Raw genomic sequence first — 21,336 nt, 5'->3', positions numbered from 1 at the left:
ATAGTGTCTAGAAATAAGCATTTCTATAACTCAGTAATAAAAAAACAACCCCAAAGAAGGCACAATAGAGAAACAAAATCTAAGTGATTCTCAGTATAGAAGAACCAGATACTTGAGGAAAAAACTATCCCAATACCATCACCACCCTCGTATTTTATCCAAACTCCAAATACAATGAAAATATTATTTAATATTTCAAAAGGACATTAATTGGCATACAGACATGCCCACTAAAAAGGAAATCTGATATAAAAATAAATACTTCCTTCTATCCATTAATCTCAACCTAATTAACTCTTTAAAAATTATGCGTAATAATAATTCACACACACAAAAAGCTGAGTTACATATAATTATTTTTTTTTATTTCACAGCCTTTTTAAAAATATAAATCACTAAGTAGTTTGAAAAACATACATGGAATAATCATTTAGCAGCCACGATACTACAAGAATAAAGTAAAACAGAATTAAGCATAACAGAAGAAAATAATTCCCACTGACTCACCCTCACTAGGAATACATAATGTTCACCAGGAATGCTAAATGGACCATCACCACCATTTTTCCATCACCAATTATCACAAAAATCAATCACAGGACCTATTCCCAAGAGATCATTGCATTTATACAGAAATATGTGCAATGTGCAGATATCAAGTTAACATCTTGAATTTAGTTCCAAGATACCATTTTTCCTTTTCTCTGGGAGACAAGTTCAATGGCAAGGTAGAACAGTGAAGACCATGAAACACCAAACACATGACTGGCCCAAACCCCTCCCAGGTGGTTGGTGAAACACAAGAAAAAGAAGGTTGAATACTGGAGCTGTACAATACAATAGCCACTAGTCACATATGGCTATTTACATTTTAATTATTTAAAATTAAATAAAATTAAAATTTACTTCTTCAGTCACACTAGCCACATTTCGAGTGTTCACTAGTTACACATGGCTAATGGCTACCATAATGGACAGTGCAAATATAGAACATTTCTGTCACCACAGAAAGTTCTTTTGGACAGCCTTGGATGTGGGAAGTGTTTCTTCTCCCTTTGCTTAGGCAGGATGTAGGCTGATTACGGAAGCAGCTTTGAGAAGCAAGTCTTCTCCCAGGATATTCCTAGGTTGGTGGTGGAGTCACAGAAGGGAGTAAAGTAGCCTTTCTTTACATAGATTACCTTCTCCTATATATGAAAGGGATGATCCTTTTAGGGGATCAAACAAAAACTAGACTCCACCAAAAATCTGTAAGGAAAATTAGAATACGTGAAGCAGATGGGAAAGCAGCAAGGTAGAATATTCTTTATCCCATTCCAAACCTCCATAGATTATGTCCACTGAGGAAGCATACAGGTTCCCAGGGTCCTCCTCTAGAAAATCCTGATGTGGGGCAAACCAATGGCTGATTGTGAAAGCCAGTCCTGGCAGGTGTTTCATGAAAAAACCTAGCATGTCTTCACTCTGCTTACTGTCTGAGCAGAGCAGTGTTGCCTGGAGTGTTGTTAGTTGTGAAGGAGTTGCAGTTTTGATCTGTTTCAAACGTTATGCTCCTTTACAACCGTATTTTGTAGCCAGAGCACAGACTGCTACTCTGTTCCCCAAAGATCCACAATCATCGTTTTCCTTAGATTTCCTCAGATTTTTTGTTGAAGGCTATTTTATGTCCAGCTACAAAAACTACATTTCTCATGCAACCTTGCAGATATAACACAGTCTGGCCAATGAGATGTAAGTAAAAGTTGCTGGGCTGCTGAGAAAGCTCTTTAAAAGGAAGCCGACTCAAAATGGTGTGCCTCATTTCCTCTTTCAGCTTCCTTCATCTTCTTGGGGGGGGGGGGGCTGCAGCAACCATCTTGGGACCTATGGGAAAAGCCAAGGGAACCTCAGGGGCCACCTTGGCCCTGACATCTGTGAGCTGCTGAACCAACACCAGCAATAGTTTACCCCCGACCTCCTTGTCACATGAGAACGAAACAAAATCCCTACTTTGTTTAAGCTACCCTTAAGTCCAATAACTTCCTACTGTATTACCGAGAGAGCAATCCATCTTGGTTCCCAATAGGAAAGCAAGATTTCCATCTTAATGTAAAAAATAAAAAAAAACAAAAACAAATAAACCAAGGGGTGCTTTGGTGGCTCAGTCGGTTAAACATCCGACTTCGGCTCGGGTCATGATCTGGGTTTGTGAGTTCGAGCCCCGCGTCAGGCTCTGTGCTGACAGCTCAGAGCCTGGAGCCTGCTTCAGATTCTATGTCTCCCTCTCTCTCTCTCTGCTCCTTCCCTTTTTTTTAATTAAAAAAAAAAACTTGCCAGAAGAATCCATATATATATTCAATAAAGTTCAAGTAACTTCAGAGAGTCATAAAAAAAATCAAGTTAAGTATAAAAATTTTAACTTCAGGGGTGCTTGGGTGGCTCAGTGGGTTGAGTATCCGACTTTGGCTCAGGTCATGATCTCACGGTTCATTGGTTCCAACCCTGCATTGTGTGTTGCACTGACGGGACGGAGCCTGCTTTCGATTCGCTCTTTCTGCCGCTTGCCCACTTGTGCTCTAGCTCTGTCTCTCTCAGAAATAAATAAACACTAAATTTTTTTTTTTTAATTTTAACTTCAACCCATCCACATCTACACAGCACAACAGTGGAAGAAAATTATTAGGCTTATTACATAAAATAGCTGCTGTTAAGGAAAACAAGAGGATTTTTAGCTGAATTCATCAGGAAGTTTTTTCTGAATGCCAATTATATTCTAACTACTGTTCTAAACATAGGTCGGCCCTTCTGATCACCCAAATTCTTATGTGGTAAGATGCTAACTACTCAGATAATTAACCACATTATTATTTAATCTGTAACTTTATTTTGTGTGGACAAAGTAAGAAATGTAGAGTTGATAATTCATTTCACTGATTCGAAACAAAACAAAACAAAAACAAACAAAAAAACAAACACATAACAAAAATCAACTGCAAGGATCTGCAACTCCATTTTTAGTTAAAAATTGAGTAAGTGACACAATTTGCCACTTGTAAGTGACACAGATGCCTGACAGTGATTTCCTAATGATCCCAGAATTTTAATTGTGGTTTTAGCTATAATAAGTACACCTGCCCCAGAGTAGTTATAAAAATTAAAACCAAAGTATAGTACACTGTAAATACTTTCTATGTATTGCACTAGCACCATTAGTATTCTAAACGTCCCTAGATTAGCAGGTATGAGTTAGAAGAAGTAAATATTTACCACTATCCTAAATGGTTAACTATATACAATGTTTAAATTTGGGGCCATTAAAAAAAATTAGCTCTTTTGCACTTATTTTGAAACTGTAAACAAAATTGGAAATATGAAATGTCAAGCTATAAATGGGGATGTTGCATGTAAAACAACTCACCTAGTTCCAAGTTTCCACCCCTGCAAGTGAACCAAAAACAAATCCTGGCAACCTGTCATTCCCAGAAAAGCCAGTGCATGGCACACTCTGGGTAAATTTTCTCTCTTATTCTGTGGAACTGCACCAGATGGCATCAGTCCTGCATGTACAGCTGTGCCCTAAAATTGAAGTTCAGATATAGGAGTCTACTTTATTAGACATTTTAGATTTTGCAGGTGTGAGTGTGATGTCATTCTCATTCAACTTAAAATGGTTATCTTTCAAGTGGAACTGCTGATTCACTGCATTGACAGGTTTGGAAATCAGTGAAACAATCAAGATTATTTACCCTAATAAAATTCGAAGTCATTTTAAACAACTGAAATTTAGACACAACAATGAAATAAGAACACCTGACATAAAATACTAACATTTCATAATAACTGAATTATAGCTCATTTCCTTACAATGTAAGAAATTCAACTCAGCTTCTAACATGGCTGAAGAGTCACTAAACACCTTCTATTTGAAATAGAACATAAGAATCTTCTATAATCAAGTTACATTTGAATAATGAGCCGTTATTTTAAATGTTCCTTATTTTTCAAATGTTTTAATGTTTAACCCACATGCATAGCATCTTTGAAAATTAGTTTGGGATAGTGATAGGATCGGAATGTGGTCAGCGGATGGAGCAGCCAGCATGTACAAACTGGGAAACTAGAGCATTGTGGGTGTTAGAGCATTAGATCAAGAATTACATACAGATAGAAAAAAAAGTGAGTTCAGAGTAGTTCTAATTTGGGAGGTCAGTCTTTGTTGAGTTTTGGAAAAATGATGATTGAATAAATGAATAGAAAAAGGCAGTTCAAGTACAGGTGTCAAAGTTTCAAAAGCAGAGTGCCTAACCAAGCAGGGGTGAGGCAGGAGAACAACAGCTGCAAGTTCTGGGAGCAAATGTGAAGAAGCTTAATTCCCAGAGTTTAGGGCCACATTCCAGGCAGGCAGTGATGGAGTAACAGGAATAAATAGTTTTTTGGTTTTTGTTCTTTTTTTTTTTTTTTTTTTTTGCCTATTAAAATGGCAACTTAGTAATTAATAGATTACAAGGAGAGTATAAAATGGCACTGGGCACAAGATAGAAAAGTAACCATTCCTTTCATGTCCTTTCATGTCCTTTCAAACAAAGTCAGTAGAACCACACCCAGATTAATCCTGGGATGGCAGCACACTACTCACCCTCAGTTCTCCAGAGTCTCCTTTCTAGAAGAGTCGGGGCTCATTTACACCTCTGGACACCAGTGGCACTGCTAGGAAGATTAAAGGATTACAAAATCAAGAAGTCAAGGAGGCGGTTAAAATAATTTTCATTCCAGTTATTAATAAAGTACGAAGCGATTGTTTTCCATCCTTGTAAACAAGTATAATTGCTAATTAACTACTCCTGCACTCATCTTCAGTGTCCATATTAACCATATAACCCTCTAGTTAAATGCCACTATGGAGGTGTCAACCAATTAGAGACCTATTGTTTAAAATACAAGATAGAGTCACTGCAGTTGATTCTGGGATTCAAACTGGAAATTCAAATGAAGTCATACTATAGCTCTGATAAAGAGAAGGATGGATAGACAGATAGAATTATATATATTTATATAGAGAGAGAAATATATGCGTATATATACACATACATACACACACCTATACTTCATTAACAACAGGTCTGTTCAAGCAAAGTGAAATAGAAATATGGGAAAGTATCTGAATGTCTCAGCCAAATAAAAAAAAATTTTCCCCATAATTATGTTTACCTACATGAGACTATTTTTCCTTACCTTGAATTAACAAAGTAATTGTCTTCTGCTTCACTTTCATATTATCAACTTAGGCAAAACTTAGTTATTTTGTTGTTTTCATCCTCTCTACATGGTCATTTTACCTCAAATTAATAAATATTTTCAAAATTCAGTCATGACATGGACAGCTTATCCCACCTTAATGTGACTAATCCTAACCCTTACTGAAGACAAAAGATACCTGCATTACATATTTCAACTCCTAGACCCCCTGCACTGTTTTCCAAAAGAGTAGAATGTTTATTAAAATTGCAAACACTCCTCACATCCCATTCTAATTTCTACGCTCCTCTACATAGACACTGATTCTTGCCCTGAGTTAGGAATCAGTTTGGCTCCTCAGTTCTAATAGAAGTTCATCAGTTCTAAGTGGGAGAGAGTTCTTTCATTGCTCCCATTTCCTCCATCTTAACCTCTCACTTTTTCAGGCCCTGGGTCTTCACAAGTTTAGCTGTAACCAGTGACAAAGTGTCATCCGGGGCGGTGCCCTCTTACCATTGGCAGAAGACGTCCATCTCGGGTTGTTCAGGTCCCCTCTGTGAAGGGTTTCCCATTACCAACCGGAGCTGCAGTTGCCGCCTTCAAGGCACCAACCCAGGGCAGCAGCTTGACTCCAGAACTCGAGACAGCAAATATCGAGCAAAAAGCATCTGGAAGATGAAACTCTTATTTCCCCAAAGTGACATTGCCTGGAGAGTGCTTAGGGCACATTAATGAAAAGTTTATTGCTGCCGGTCAATCTTCTCGCAAATGGTCTAGTCACGTATTCTGAAAAGACATCCTTGCTCCTCCGGTCCTCTTTTTCCTATTGCCCTAAAACGTGTAAACAGTACCTCTTTTCACCGGCCCTCCAGAGCAACTCCAAGGCACCTCTCAAATGACTTCTAAGGCTCGCCGTCCCGCTGTTCCAGATTCTAAACCCACCCGGTGTGGCAAGTCTGTAGCCATCAACCGGGTCGGTGGCTAGGAGAGGAGCAAGGATTTAGGGGAAGATAGGCCGCTGCCAGACGAACCCCATTTAGCCTCTACCAAAGGGCAAAGATATTTAAAGCAGTATTCGGCATACTTCAAGTGCGCACTGTTTCCTCCTGCTCCTTGTCCCAAAGCCCATACTCTAAATAATTTGGACATTTAGGTTGACATTCGATTTTTGGAATCAAATTTGGTATGGAAGGTTGGGCTGAATTATCCGAATGATTTAGCTTGCCATCCTTTGGGAACAAGCTAAAATGCAGTGGGACTGGGAAGAAGAGCTTGCAGGTGCCCAAAGCCATTCCGGCTCCAAAGGCTGAACGTCTCTCTTTCTCCCTCTCTCCCCACCCCGGAAAAGCTGAGAGTCCATTCCTAAGAGCACAGCGCTAGCCCAGACCCCATACACCCACCGTGCCTGGCAACAGAGCGTGCTTCAAGCCCAGAACCTCCCCGAGGGGCCGAGAAACTCGCCCCTCCGCAGGCCCCTTCCACCTCCGAACGAACCTGCCAGCGCTACCACGGAGCCTAGCAGTGGAACCTGGGTGGCCACGCGGACAGAGAGTCGAGGCTAAGACCCAGCCTGGCGCCCGCGCAGCTCCGTGCCCTCCCGCTAGTGCCCGCGCCTTACGGGTCACACCGCTTGCTCTCGGGAGAAGCCCCAAGGCTCCCGGTGCAGTGAGAGACGCCCGGGCTGGAGCGCCCCAGCCGTGCTGGCCACAGAGTTCTTCAGCTGCTTGATGACCACGAAGAGCAAGAGGAAAAGTAAGAAGAGCAGGAAGAAAAAGAGCGCCAGGTAGAGCAGAAAGTTGAGCTCCCACTCCATGCTGGAGGCGCCGGCGCTCGGTGGTTGTGCGCGCTAGGCGCGGATAGCAGCTGGCGGACCAGGCTTGCCACCCGCTCTCCCACCTCCGAGTCTCCTCCGCCCCCTTACGGGCGCCCGGCGTTGGGCGCCTACTTCTCGGTCCGTGCTCGGCCTCCCCCAGTTCGGAGGAAAAGCGCCAAGGAGCTGGTTAATCCCAGCTCCGCCTCTCCCAGCAGGCACGAGAGCCTCCCGCCTCACTGAGATCCTCTCCTGCGCTCTTGGGGACGTGAGCGGATTTTTCTAGGAGCGAATTTAGCGGGCGGGGACGCCAGGAGAAGAGGTCACGGCTCAGTCTCCCAAGGGATGTTGGGGCTGGTGCTTTGCAAATGATTTTAAGATTTCCACCCCCATCAACCAATGGGTCCCTAATCCCCTCCCTTCCTAATTAATTGATTTCTGGATATTTTCCCCTGTCCTGGTTTTCCCAGAGGGAAAACATGCCATGGCCCAGAAACCCAAAAGAATTAAAGGTAGCAGTGAAGGTGGGGTCTAAAGGGCTATTAGATGACTTCCTTCTGTGAGACGACTTCATGGTGCCTGCGTGAATTCCAGTTCAACCTGCCTTGCTCTTCAGAGTCGCACACGTACTCAGTCCAGAGTGCTCTTTTCTATGGACAACAACAGGCCACTTAGAGAAGCATTAATAACAGGGGCACCTGGGTGGCTCAGTCGGTTAAGCCTCCGACTTCCGCTTAGGTCATAATCTCATGGTTCCCGAGTTCAAGCCCTGCGCTGGGCTCTGTGCTGACAGCTCAGAGCCTGGAGCCTGCTTGGGATTCTGCCTCTCCCTCTCTCTCTAACCCCCAACTCTCCCCCCCCTGCCCCGCCCTCTCCCAAAAATAAACAAACATTTAAAAAAAGGAGTAACTGGCTGGCTCAGTAGGTAGAGCCTGAAACTCTTAAAAAAAAAAAAAAAAAAAAAAAAAGGAAAGAAAAGAAAAGCATTAACAACAAAACGCATTTCAAAAGCTATATTGTACAAAGCTTCACAGAATGTTGACTTGAAATTGAATTTCCTTGGTGGAAAGCAGAAACAATACAATAAACAATTACTTGAAATGTTCGTTTAAGTCCCTAACACCTATCTGTATTTGGTTAAGATCACCCATAGTCTATATGGTGTAGCTTTTAAAGAAATCCACTTTATCCAGAGCTGTGTAACAAATTACCCCAAAACTCAATGCCTTAAGACAACAGAAACATTGGTCCTCTCTCATAGTTTCTGTGAGTTAAGAGTTTGGTAGCACTTAGCTTGGTGATCCTGGCCTGGAGTTTCTTACGAGGTTAGGGTCAGATGTCAGGCAAGGCCACAGTCACCTGAAGGCTTGTCCAGAACTGGAGGATCCACTTCCAAGGTAGCTCACTTTTATCACCAGAACAGTGCTGGCTGTTGGTGAGAGGCCTCAGCTCTTTCCCATGTGGACTTCTCCACAGGCCTGCTTGTGTGTCCTTATAACACTGCGCTGGCTTCTCCCATAGCAAGTGGCCCAAGAGAACAAGGCTAGCTCTTTGTGGCTAGCTTAAGAAGTCATATATCAACACTTCTGTAATGTCCTGTTAGTCACACAGGTGAGCCTTACAGTGAAGGAGTCCAAGGACATGAACATCAGGGGTAAGGATCATCGGGGGCCATCTTGGAGTCTTGCCATCAAAGCTGGTAATGCAGCATGTTGTCATTGTCCATTTTATGGGCCTCCGACTTATTTCATTTTTTATTTGTGAAGATACAGGAGAGCCCCCTGGGCTGAATTCAGGGAATAAGTCTTGACATACACATTCCAGATTATTTAATAGTCTGCCTGTAATAAATGGCTACTCTAGGGATGGCAAGGGTTCAAAGAAACAGGATGGTATGGAAAAAGCTGTGAACTGGTAGTCTCGAGGACCCAAATCTAGTTTCTACTCCACCTGTCAGAGGTTACTTCAGTTCTCTGACTCGGTCCCCTCACCTATAATATACCTTGCTTACCTTTTCCCTGGATTTGTTGTAAGGATAAAAAATAAATTAGGATGTTGAATAAGAATGTGTTTTGCTAGATAAATGTCAGATACTATTATTAATCTGTTGCTGAGGATTCCCAGTGTATAAAAATATACTGTGCAAAATTTCTAGCTCCTAGGCATCTCACCAAGCATTGTACTATATAAGAAATCTCTCTCTTGATTATTAATCCATCTCATAGGCAGTGGTGTGCTGGCTCATAAATTATTTGGAAAAATTTTGCAAGCCATTTGTTAAAATACAGCTATTGTTAAAAATTAAATCATATAGGGGTGCCTGGTTGGCTCAGTCCAAGAGCATCCAGCTCTTGATTTCAGCTCAGGTCATGATCTCACGCTCTGTGGATTCAAGCCCAGAATTGGGCACTGCACAGACAGTGCAGAGCCTGCTTGGAATTCTCTCTCTCCCTCCCTCTCTCTCTCAAAATAAATACAAAATAAAGAGCAAAAAAATCATATAAACTTATAAATTATGTTAACAACAAAGGTAATGAATACTCATAAATAAATACTGATAAATAAAAACTAATTACTTCTGAATTATTTTACTACATTTCACTATTTTCTATGCACTTGAGGTTATTTACATCTGTTGTAGCTGTATGGCTGAAATATTATATAATAGTATATTACTGTACATCTTTTTAAAATTTTTTTTATGTTTTAATTTTATTTTTGAGAGAGAGAGTGTGAGCAGGGGAGGGGCAGAGAGAGAGACGCGGAGACACAGAATCCGAAGCAAGCTCCAGGCTCCCAGCTGTCAGCACAGAGCCCCAAGTGGGACTCAAACTCACAGACTGAGATCATGACCTGAGCCAAAGTCAGTCGCTCAACTGACTGAGCCACCCAGGTGCCCTGAAAATCTCTTTTCAGCTGTGTTCAGATGTCATGTGGGTAGCCTGAAATTGGCCACAGTGGGAGTGTTTGCCCTTGGAAATGTACAGATGTTACAAATCAGGGCCAGAGAGCCAGTTGTTAAACAATTACCACCACGCTATGGCTCATGGAGCTACTGACGAGAATTTAAAGTCTTACCTGAAAGCAGAGATTTGTAAGATTTGTGAAGCACCACATGTTCTTACTGGTAGCATACTCCATTTTACCTAATCTTGATAGGAGGACAGAATCCAGTGACTGCTTTCCACTGCCACCTCCCATTATGGAAACCAGGAGGGCCAGATATATCTTTTACTCACTCCTGATACAATGCAGGAAGAAGGGCGGAAAGAGCCATGCCAGAAACTCAGCCAAATATCCTCAATGCCACAACTCTGAAGTTTGGGAGCAGTCAGAACAGGAGGAAATGTTTGGAGGTTAGATGCGTCCCAGTGGCAGAGAAACTCCAAGACCCAGACCAGTCCTGGGAGTGACCTGGGTGTGGCTCTCATTGGCCGCCTCCGTGATGCCCTTTACTCTGCCCTTTTGCCAAACTTGACTCTCCTGCCTCTCTTCCATTCTGTGAGCTGCCACTGGTTTTCCAGTAGATCTCCTTATTGTATCCAGGAGTAGTGTTTAATGGCAGCTTGCAGATGGGAATACTGACTGGGAAAGCATTACTTACACACTTTACATATGTTATATGCTTACAATCAATAAAGTGTTTGAAATATGCCATTTGGCACATTGCCATCCAGATAGCCAAGCTATCAAAGGATGGAAATTGAAACACAGAGAGGTTACATAACCTCCTTAAAGCCACACAGCTAACAAGTGGCAAAACTGGGATGTGAACCAAGGGAGTTTGGCTCCAGAACCTTCACTCTCAACCCCCATGGTATCCTGTCTCCCAGAAGAAAGTACCCTTTTCTTGTGTATCACCATCAAATTAATGATCATACTTTTTTTTTCTTTTGAGTGTCAAACTTAAAGAAAACACATTTCAAGAAATACATACCTTTTGTTTACTTACATCTCAGCTCCTTTCTTTGAAATCTTGAAGGTAAAAGCTTCAAATGAGCCAGTGTTTGCCTGGAGATGCTGAGGAAAGAAGCCAAGGGATGAAAGTTTTAGGTCACCACGTTCAAACCCATTTCAGCCTTCCTGACCATAACTATTTAGATTTTCCATTTATCTAAGCAGCTTAAATAGATTTATAAATATTAACTAATATATCCTCATAGTCACTCTCAGTAGGATCTATATTTGAAATAATGTTGCTACAACAAAAAATAAGTTATTACATTTATTACATGTTCCCAGTACTTTTAAGCCTCTGGTCATATTTATACACCTCATAAGATGGTCTGAATTCAGTTTCTATTATATAAATGACTCCATAGAAATAAGACACAATCTTTCTCTACCTAAATATGCATATTAATGGAAATCCATGGAAAGAAAACCTAAGAATTTAAAGGGCAGAAAGGACACTTACTATAGATAAGCATTTGTCTGGTTCTAGCACCTAAAAAGAAAGCCCTTGTATGCAAACTGGTAAAGTAGATGGAGGCTACGTCATTACAATCCCATACTACCGTCCACAAAGTTGACCCTACATATGCTTCCACATAACATGGCACTACTCAGAGTCAGACTTTATGTATCATTCAACTCCTCAGTCCACTCCTTACAAGTCTCAGAACAACTGGATATTGACCCAGGGCTGTTCCAGGTCCTGGCTTATGGACAGCTATGGTGTATATTAGAAGAGGGTTCTCTCTCCCTTTGCCTGCTCTGTTCCTCCTCACCCTCACCTCTGATAGGGAGGGATCTTTTATCATAACAAGCATCAAAGCTATTTATGAGAAGTGATTAAGGGTAGCAATAGAAGAGTTTGTCTTATAAATAAGTGTGCTTCTGTAAAGAAGCACCTGGGTGACTCAGTCTGTTAAGCATCAGACTCTTGGTTTCAGCTCAGGTCATGATTTCATGGTTTGTGGGTTTGAACCCCAACTCGGGCTCTGAGCTGGCAGCACGGAGGCTGCTTGGGATTCTCTCTCTCTCCCTCTCTCTCTCTGCCCCTCCCCGCTTCTCAAAATAAATAAATAAACTTAAAAAAAAAAGACTCTAAAGACTTAAGAAAACACCATGGAAGGGCTGTAAAGTTCTACTGTCACCACCTCAGGGTGAAACCTGCCAGGACTTACCTGTTGGGAGTAAGTGCAGGATTGAAACAGCTTCCCCAAGCAGGGAAAGGATAAAAGTGGGAGAATAAGAAAAAGAGACTTCCAGGCACCTTTATTTTTTTTTTAAGTTTATTTATTTATTTTTGAGGGGCGGGGGATGCAGAGAGAGAGGGAGAGAGAGAGAATCCCAAGCAGGCTCCATGCTGTGGGGGCAGAGCCCAACATGGGGCTCAGTCTCATGAACTGTGAGATCAGGAACTGAGCCAAAATCAAGAGTTGCCTTATTTCTTTTTTAAGAGTTGCTTTAAAGAAAGAAAGAAAGAAAGAAAGAAAGAAAGAAAGAAAGAAAGAAAGAAAGAAAGAAAGAAAGAAAGAAAATATGCATGAGACAAACATGGTAATCTGAACACAGACTAAACAAGATAATGTTCACAAAATCAAGAGTTAGACGCTCAACCAACTGAGCCACCCAGGTGCCTCTCCAGGTATCTTTCTAAGGCTAACTTAATTTGTCCTGAAAGGCACCCAAAAGAAATGGAAGAAATATTTTGCACCATGCTCTGACCTCAAAATATGCTGTGGGCCATGATTATTAACATTGGGTTCTTAAGTCACTGCACACCTTTCTAGGTGGCTAGGACCTTAAAAACTGGGTTACAGGTAGATAGATGGTCTCTGCTTAGATGGGATCTCCTGTAAAGCACTGATGCATGTGCTGAGGATGAGATCCATATTCTATGGAAGTTTCCAGGCCCTAAGAAGCTCTGTCCTAGCTAGTCAGGACCTTTATCACCCCAGTGATCCTGGCAACTCTTAAAGGCCCCAAAATACCCCAGCCATACTATACATGTCCCTCTGACACCCCATATCCCCTGCTTCTTCCCCATATACAAATGTACCACCATGTTGATTTCTACATAATACAAGCTGGGCTTCTTTGGAATTGCCCCTTATTTACACTCTTCACAACCCTTACAAACCCTCTAGGTTAGAATTAGAACATCTATAGGAATGTTTACTGCTGCAGAAGAGGAGAAAAGTGAGTTGTTCTACCTCAGGGAGTCCTCTTAAGTTAACCAACAGTTATTGTAACACCCTGACAATAGGACTTGCTCTCCACACCCTCACCTCTTTTCCTACTCCATCCCAAAAGGATGACTTACGCAGTTTTGCAATACTTACAAAATGAGATCCTGTTCAAGAAATAAGTAAAGTGTAAATGGTAAACTGCTTAAATCTCACATAACCATTTAGGAATTCCAGTGGGAAGGAAGGAAAGGAGTGCGGGAGGGAAATCTAAGGAAGAAACTTATTTGAGGGGTATGTGGGAGATCATATTATGTGGGTAGCCTTTGAAATCCAGAATTCACCACTAAGAATAATTCTACAAAAAAAAAAAATCTAGACCCTGTCCTTGGTTTATAATGTTTTAAAACATAACAGAATATACCCAAGTCTGTGCAATATTGAGAAAAAAAATTAAGTGACAGATTGTGCTAACAGCCAACCACTATTTCTTTAATTTAGACTCTTTCCAGTAAGTTAGCAGGAACACTAGAAAAAGTCGATGTGACTGTGGGTGCCTTTAGACTTGATCAATACTATGTCATGTAGCAAAATAAAAAATCTGAGCATTATAGAGCAATATATCTTTTGTTCAGCACAACTTCAATAATGGCAGCAGTGAAACTGTCATCTCTAATGGAAGGTTTGCAGACTTCTATATGAGCTGATAATAATCACAGCCATGGGCTTGCAGATGTACATGCACATACATAGGACTAAAACTGAACTGCCACAAGGGAAAAAGAAATTGGAGAAAAGTAGAATTTTTCTGTAATCCATACTCCTTTACTAAAATGGCAGCTTATAAGATCTGGTGACCCCAACAATTAGGGCCCGCATTCCCAGATCTAGGCGTCCACGCTGCCCTCAAGATATACACAGGCAATGGCTGCAGCAACTTCTTACTCAACACATCTCTGGAGGCAAGGGAAACGAAAGCAAAAATGAACTATTGGGACCTCATCAAAATAAAAAGCTTCTGCACAGAGAAGGAAACAATCAGCAAAACTAAAAGGAAACCAACAGAATGGGAGAAGGTATTTGCAAACGACATATCAGATAAAGGGTTAGTATCCAAACTCTACAAAGAACTTATCAAATTCAACACCCCCAAAAAAAATAATCCAGTGAAGAAATGGGCAAAAGACATGAATAGACACTTCTCCAAAGAAGACATCCATTGGGGCGCCTGGGTGGCGCAGTCGGTTAAGCGTCCGACTTCAGCCAGGTCACGATCTCGCGGTCCGTGAGTTTGAGCCCCGCGTCAGGCTCTGGGTTGATGGCTCAGAGCCTGGAGCCTGTTTCCGATTCTGTGTCTCCCTTTCTCTCTGCCCCTCCCCCGTTCATGTTCTGTCTCTCTCTGTCCCAAAAATAAATAAACGTTGAAAAAAAAAATTCTTTAAAAAAAAGAAGACATCCAGATGGCCAACTGACACATGAAAAAATGCTCAATATCAGTCATCATCAGGGAAATACAAATCAAAACCACAACTAGATACCACCTCACACCTGTCAGAATGGCTAACATTAACAACTCAGGCAACAACAGATGTTGGCGAGGATGTGGACAAAGAGGATCTCTTTTCACTGCTGGTGGGAATGCAAACTGGTGTAGCCACTCTGGAAACCAGTACGGAGGTTCCTCAAAAAATTAAAAATAGAACTACCCTATGACCCAGCAATTACACTACTAGGTATTTATCCAAGGGATACAGGTATGCTGTTTCAAAGGGACACATGCACCCCAATATTTATAGCAGCACTATCAACAATAGCCAAAGTATGGAAAAAGCCCAAATGTCCATTGATGGATGAATGGATAAGGAAGATGTGCGGTGTGTGTGTGTGTGTGTGTGTGTGTGTGTGTGTGTATGCGGTATATGTATGTATATATATATACACACAATGTATATATACACAATATATATATAGTATATATATACAATGTATATATATATATTACACATGTGTATATATATACAATGTATATATATATTACACAATGTATATATACAATGTATATATATATACAATATATATGTGTGTATATATATATACATATATATGTGTATATATATATACATTGTGTATATATATGTGTATACATATATATGTGTATACACATATATATTGCATATATATACATACATTGTGTGTGTATGTGTATATATATATATATATATATATATATATATATATATAGTATATATACAATGGAGTATTACTCGGCAATCAAAAAGAATGAAATCTTGCCATTTGCAACTATGTGGTTGGAACCAGAGGGTATTACACTAAGCGAAATTAGTCAGAGAAAGACAAATATCATATGACTTCACTCATATGAGGACTTTAAGAGACAAAACAGATGAACATAAGGGAAGGGAAGAGAAGCAAAAAGAATATAAAAACAGGGAGAGTACAAAACATAAGAGACTCTTAAATATGGAGAACAAACAGAGGGTACTGGAGGGGTTGTGGGAGGGGGGATGGGCTAATTGGATATGGGGCATTAAGGAATCTACTCCTGAAATCATTGTTGCACTATATGCTAAGTAACTTGGATATAAATTTAAAAATAATAATAATAAATAATAAATAAAAAATTCCACCAAAAAAAAAAAAAAAGACATACATAGGCAAACTGGTAACGAACAGCTTTGGGTCCTAGTCCCAGCCCTATACACTCTACCCTACACTGTATTGTAGTGATGAAAGAGTCTTGAGTCCTTTGGACTTGGACATGTATCTTGGCTTTATCCCTTGCTAGCTGGGTAAACTTGAATACCTTTGGTTGCCTAACCAAACCAAGCACCTCATCCCTCTGTCTTCCTCATTAATAGTGTCCTGACTTTATTCAGGTATCTACCTCTTTTCTGTGTATCTCATATGACTTAGAGGAAACTGTATTGGGGATGTGGGTCCCAGTCATCTAAAAGTCATTTAGGGAATACAATGATTCTTTTCTTTTTTTTTTTTTTTTTTTTTTGGTCCAGGAGGGGGCATATGACCTAAATTGACCTAATCTAATTGAAGAAAAGTATTATCAGTTTCCCAAAAAGAAAACAAAACCACCGTAGGTAACCAACACAGGGAAATTTAATACTGGGAATCGGTTACACAGTTGTTGAATGAATATAAGGAAAAAAAAGGAGAAGGTAAAATACCACAAGATTATAGCCCCCTGGGCTAGAGGAGTAAAAGGGAACATGGAATTACAACAGAGTTGATGTGACCCAGAGCTCACAATCACTGTTAGTTAGAGCCTGTAATCCCTGATACGATTATTTAGGTCCAAACTTCTGGAATTGCAAGCCTGCTATAGACTCCAAAGTTCTAAATTAGTTGTATCGGACAGATCATGCCACCAGTGCAATTGTTGTCTAAGTGGGGAGACAGATTCCTAGTGCTTGCTAACCCATCATCTTCCCAGAATCCTCCTTCTCTTTTTATTTTTAATTCTGGTAAAACACACTTAAGATAAAATTTATCATCTTACCCATTTTTAAGTGTACAGATCAGTGTTATCAAGCACATTCATAATGTTGTGCAACCATCACCACCAGCCATCTCCAGGACTTTTTCATCTTGCAAAACTGAAAGTCTGTACTCATTCAATAATAACTTCCCATTTACCACCTGCCCTTCCACCCCAGGCAACAACCTGTTCTTTCTGTCTCTATGAATTTGACTACTCTAGGTATCTTTTTTTTTTTTTTTAACGTTTATTTATTTTTGAGACAGAGAGAGACAGAGCATGAATGGGGGAGGGGTAGAGAGAGCAGGAGACACAAAATCAGAAGCAGGCTCCAAGCTCTGAGCCATCAGCCCAGAGCCCGACGCGGGGCTCGAACTCACGGACTGCGAGATCGTGACCTGAGCTGAAGTTGGACGCTTAGCCGACTGAGCCACCCAGGCGCCCCTCTAGGTATCTTATATAAGTGCAATCATACAGTATTTGTCCTTTCCTGCCTAGCTTATTTCACTTATGATAATGTCCTCAAATTTCATCCCTATCATAGCATGTGTCAGAATTTTCTTCCTTTGTAAGCTGGATAGTATTCTGTAGTGGTTAATTTCATTTGTCAATTTTATTGGACCACAGGGTATCTAGACATTTGGTCAAACATTATTATGGGTGTATCTGTGAGTGTTTTTCTGGATGAAATTAACACTCAACCAGTAGACTAAGTAAAGCAGATTTCCCTCCCTCCCTATCTATCTATCTAATCTCCTTATAGGTTTTGTTTTTCTGGAGACCCCTGACTAATACATATTTTATTGTATGCATATACTACTCTTGTAGATACCTTTTATTTTGAGTAAAATAGGAGCTTTACCATAAGGTCTAAATCGTTAAAATAATCTACTTTGGCTACCGGTTATAGGAAGGCATACTATACCCCCCCCCCCCAAAGAACTATTTCCCATAGCGTGTAAGTATGCTTAATGCAGAAAGCCACAATGCTATTTAATATATGAGAAAATTACTTTACCTGGGATCTTCTTATTTAGAGAGAACAACTCCATAGTGGTTAAGCTATAGGTTTGGTATTATTGCCTCTACAATATGTCATATTAGAAGGCCCATTGTCATAAATACTGGTTAGAACCTAAACAGAAATTCTTAGTGAAAGAGACTGAGAGATTCTAAGGCCTCCAACAGAGAGTAAATCTGGATATTCCTTTTGTAATCCCCACCATAAAGCAGCCAACAATGACTGCCCCCCCAACCCTCCCTCTGGTTTTTTATCAGCTGTCTGGAAGCCACTGGAATCCGTCTAAGGAAACTTCTCATCCTTCCCACTGAAATTATTACCTCAGACTAGAGGCTGCTGGCTTGGGAGAGGCAAAGTCTCTTTTTACGGCTCATGTGTGTTTTCTTTTGGCTTAATGGATATGAGCATTTAAACACCAAGATGAACAGCACCATAGATACAGTAACCTTCAAAGCATTTGTCAAGAATCCAAAAAGTATAGATTATAAATTCAGCAATGAAGAGATTGTCCCACCATTTTCTGTGACCTGAAAAACACTGCAAAAAGAGAATGTACAGGGTGTTTTTGAATTAGTGGTATTAGAATATTGCCACTGTCATGAGGTGTGTGTTTTTTTTTTTCTCTATCGTGGATACTGTTGGTTGAAATAAGTGATGCTATTATAGTGACTACTCAGTAATGAATACGAAGCTTTGTGACATCTGAAGAAAATGCATATTCCTTGTAGTCTATTGCACACCTGGTTCTTCTGTGTGGCCCTTCATAATCACGACCTCTTCATGTGTTCTATGGCTGAGATGGTGGGCTATGATTGAAACTTATGCCACCAAGAATTTCCTTTCTCCACCCACCCGGCTGGTGGTTGAACCATTTCTCACCTATGAGAAAAGATGAACACACAACTCAATGCACAAAACTTAGCACCTGCTACCTACATTTTTGTCTCTTCGTGTTTTCTTCTATCTTGTGTATTTTTTCAGATGAAAACTCAAAAGTCTATTGCAAGAGGAAAACAGCCATGTATCAGTTTCAGCATTTCGCTGATGCCTTAGCTATATTTGCCAGTATGATTTTTCCTCCTTCTTCTCCAGATTTCTTCAGATTTTCTGGTGTCGTGGAAAGAACACTGGTTGGAAACTTAAGAAGCCTGGATTCTCACCATCCCCTGCTAGCATGAGCCATAACATTAGGCGTGTCTTTAATTTCTCTATACTTCTGTTCCCTAAATTAGGGAATTGAACATAATTATCTCCATGTCCCTTCTAGTTCCAAAATTCAAATGACTTATGATTTTTCCTGCCAAAACCAGGGGTGGTGGAAGAGTGAGAGTATCTGTGTGAATTGCTCCCAGCTGCCACAACGACAGGGTAGGCTTGGAATCCAGAGCGCCTTCTTTAAGGAAAGCAGTTTGTTCCCGGAAGGGCCTGGGACACATTAACAGAAGAAGTTAGTTAGCCACTGCTCACTGTTCACCCCCAGCCATGACATACTTCCTTCAAGTAAGCAGAGTTGTTCATGTGTAGCCTACATATCAGCTGCTCCCAAAAGCAATCACGTTTTCACTATATGCAAATCATAAGCAGGACTCAGCACAACATGGGTTCCTCTAAAAGAGAAAAATCACTCCACAAAGCATGACTGAAAAACAGAGAATTTATGGAAGGGAGACTAAAGGGAGAATTTAGACCACAGAGCAAACAAATATCCATTAGACAGCTCTGTGGCTCCCAAAGGCCCTGGTTGGCTATTTGCACAAGTTTGGTGTTCTTTCCTTTTAACAGTGTCTTCCCAACCAAATTATTATTTTCTTTCCTTTGCTTTCTTTGTTATGCAGGAAGCCTGAGCACCAACCTAAGCTAGCTTCTACCAGTTTATCAAACTCCCTTTTAAGTAAAATCGACCCCACCCATAAGAAAGTCTACAAGCTGCCAAGAGGTTATTTTGCCCCTGCGTACTACACATAGTTCTTCAACTTCTCTGATTAAGCCCATATCATTTCCAAGTAAGAAAGAGTATCAGAGAAAGACTGTTGTATTACTAAGACCTCCCAGGTAGGCTGCTAAGGACAGTACTTCACACACAGTGTGACCATACGCAATGTTTATATTCCCTCTCAGATTAGAATAAATAAAACTCCATTGTGGCTAAAATCAACAACACAGGAAACAACCGGTGTTGGTGAGAAAGTGGTGAAAGAAGAGCCCTCTTACACTGTTGGTGGGAATGCAAACTGATGCAGCCACTCTGGAAAAAAAAACAGTTTGGAGGTTCCTCAAAAAGTGAAAACTAGAACTGCCCTATGATCTAGTAATCACAGTAATACAAAATACAAAAACACTAACTCAAAGGGATACATACACCCCTATGTTTACGGCAGTATTATTTACAAGAGCCAAGATATGGAAGCAGCCCAAGTGTCCAGCGACTGATGAATGGATAAAGAGGAGGTATATATACACACTGGGATATTATTTGGCCATCAAAAATGAAATCACCATTTGCAACAGCATGGAAGGAACTAGAGTGTATTATGTTAAGTAAAATAAGTCCATCAGAGAAAGACAAATACCATGCAATTTCACTCATATGTGGAATTTAAGAAACAAAACAAATGAACAAAGGGGAAAAAGAGAGAGAGAGAGACAGAGAGAGAGAGACAGAGAGAGAGAGAGAGACAGAGAGACAAACCAAGAAACAGATACTTAACAAACTGATGGTTACCAGAGGGGAGATGAATTAAATAGGTGCTGGGGATTGAGGAGGGCACTTGTGATGAGCACAGGGTGACATATAGAAGTGTTGAATCACTATATTGTACACCCGAAACTAATATAATACCATATGTTAATTAACTGGAATTAAGATAAAAACTTAAAAAGCAAAAGCAAAAACAAAAAACAAAAACAAAAAACCTCCATTGTACAGGCTTAAAAATGAAGTTTTATACATCCCCATCACCATAAGAAAATAGCTTCACAATTTTCATCTAATTTTGAACAAAAATTGATCTCATCTTAAAGATTATTTAATACTAAAGAGCTTTGAGTATTTTTGTCATCAAGCACTTGACAATCGATTATTTTGTATCTTTTGTAATATCACAATAATCATTTCATGACAGTATTATAAAGCTAGAACTGTTTGGTACTCATACCTTTCTAATAAGTTTGCAGACTCACTCTGCCAAGAAACTAATGTGACAACATTTGCTTTCAACTTCAACACAAGCAGAAAATTGATTTAAAGGACAACTGTTTGCCCATAATTCCATGATAAACTATTGATAATCATGTTTGTAAAATAACTCATGCATGATAACAGTGTTTCTAAAACTATGTACACACTATAATTTTTTTAAATACCATGAATTAAATTGTGAAGTAAGCCTGCAAAGATGTGAAAATTATACTCTTCAGTCAGTGAAAGGTAGAAGGGATACAGTAATTCTGTTTTTTCACTGAACTATTAATGAAAAGCAGTCTTTCTTTAAAGTTTTTCTAGGGGTGCCTGGGTGGCTCAGTTGGTTAAGCATCTGACTTCAGCTCAGGTCATGATCTTGCGGTTCATGGGTTCAAGCCCCACATCAGGCTCTGTGCTGACAGCTCAGATTCGGTGTCTCCCTCTCTCTCTGCCCCTCCCCTG

At 40.4% G+C, this 21,336-nt stretch overlaps 1 protein-coding gene and 1 long non-coding RNA gene across 3 annotated transcripts in view; both read right to left on the bottom strand.

The window, feature by feature from the left end:
- Positions 1 to 339: 339 nt before the first annotated feature.
- Positions 340 to 7,788, bottom strand: SMIM43 (small integral membrane protein 43). 2 transcript variants are annotated; one of them, XM_045468598.1, is made up of 4 exons: positions 6,833 to 7,788; positions 5,728 to 6,045; positions 4,616 to 4,686; positions 340 to 1,863 (listed from the first exon to the last, which is right to left on the bottom strand). In XM_045468598.1, exon 1 carries the CDS (start codon positions 7,025 to 7,027, stop codon positions 6,836 to 6,838), a length of 192 nt encoding a protein of 63 aa, XP_045324554.1. In that variant the 5' UTR covers positions 7,028 to 7,788; the 3' UTR covers positions 340 to 1,863; positions 4,616 to 4,686; positions 5,728 to 6,045; positions 6,833 to 6,835. The 2 variants fall into 2 exon arrangements, with proteins under 2 accessions (XP_045324554.1, XP_045324560.1); XM_045468604.1 differs by having other exon boundaries at positions 5,728 to 7,786.
- A 234-nt stretch (positions 7,789 to 8,022) lies between these two features.
- LOC123593080 overlaps positions 8,023 to 21,336 on the bottom strand; it is a 41,227-nt gene continuing 27,913 nt past the window's right edge. Inside the window, exons 3-4 of the long non-coding RNA XR_006710108.1 lie at positions 10,977 to 11,044; positions 8,023 to 8,720 (exon numbers count right to left, since the gene is read on the bottom strand). This is a non-coding gene — a long non-coding RNA (uncharacterized LOC123593080). The remainder of the gene's footprint in view (positions 8,721 to 10,976; positions 11,045 to 21,336) is intronic.

The sequence above is a fragment of the Leopardus geoffroyi genome, chromosome B1 (genome assembly GCF_018350155.1).
Source record: "Leopardus geoffroyi isolate Oge1 chromosome B1, O.geoffroyi_Oge1_pat1.0, whole genome shotgun sequence".
Taxonomy (NCBI): Eukaryota; Metazoa; Chordata; class Mammalia; order Carnivora; family Felidae; genus Leopardus; species Leopardus geoffroyi.
This window is presented reverse-complemented; position numbering and strand designations above follow the sequence as displayed.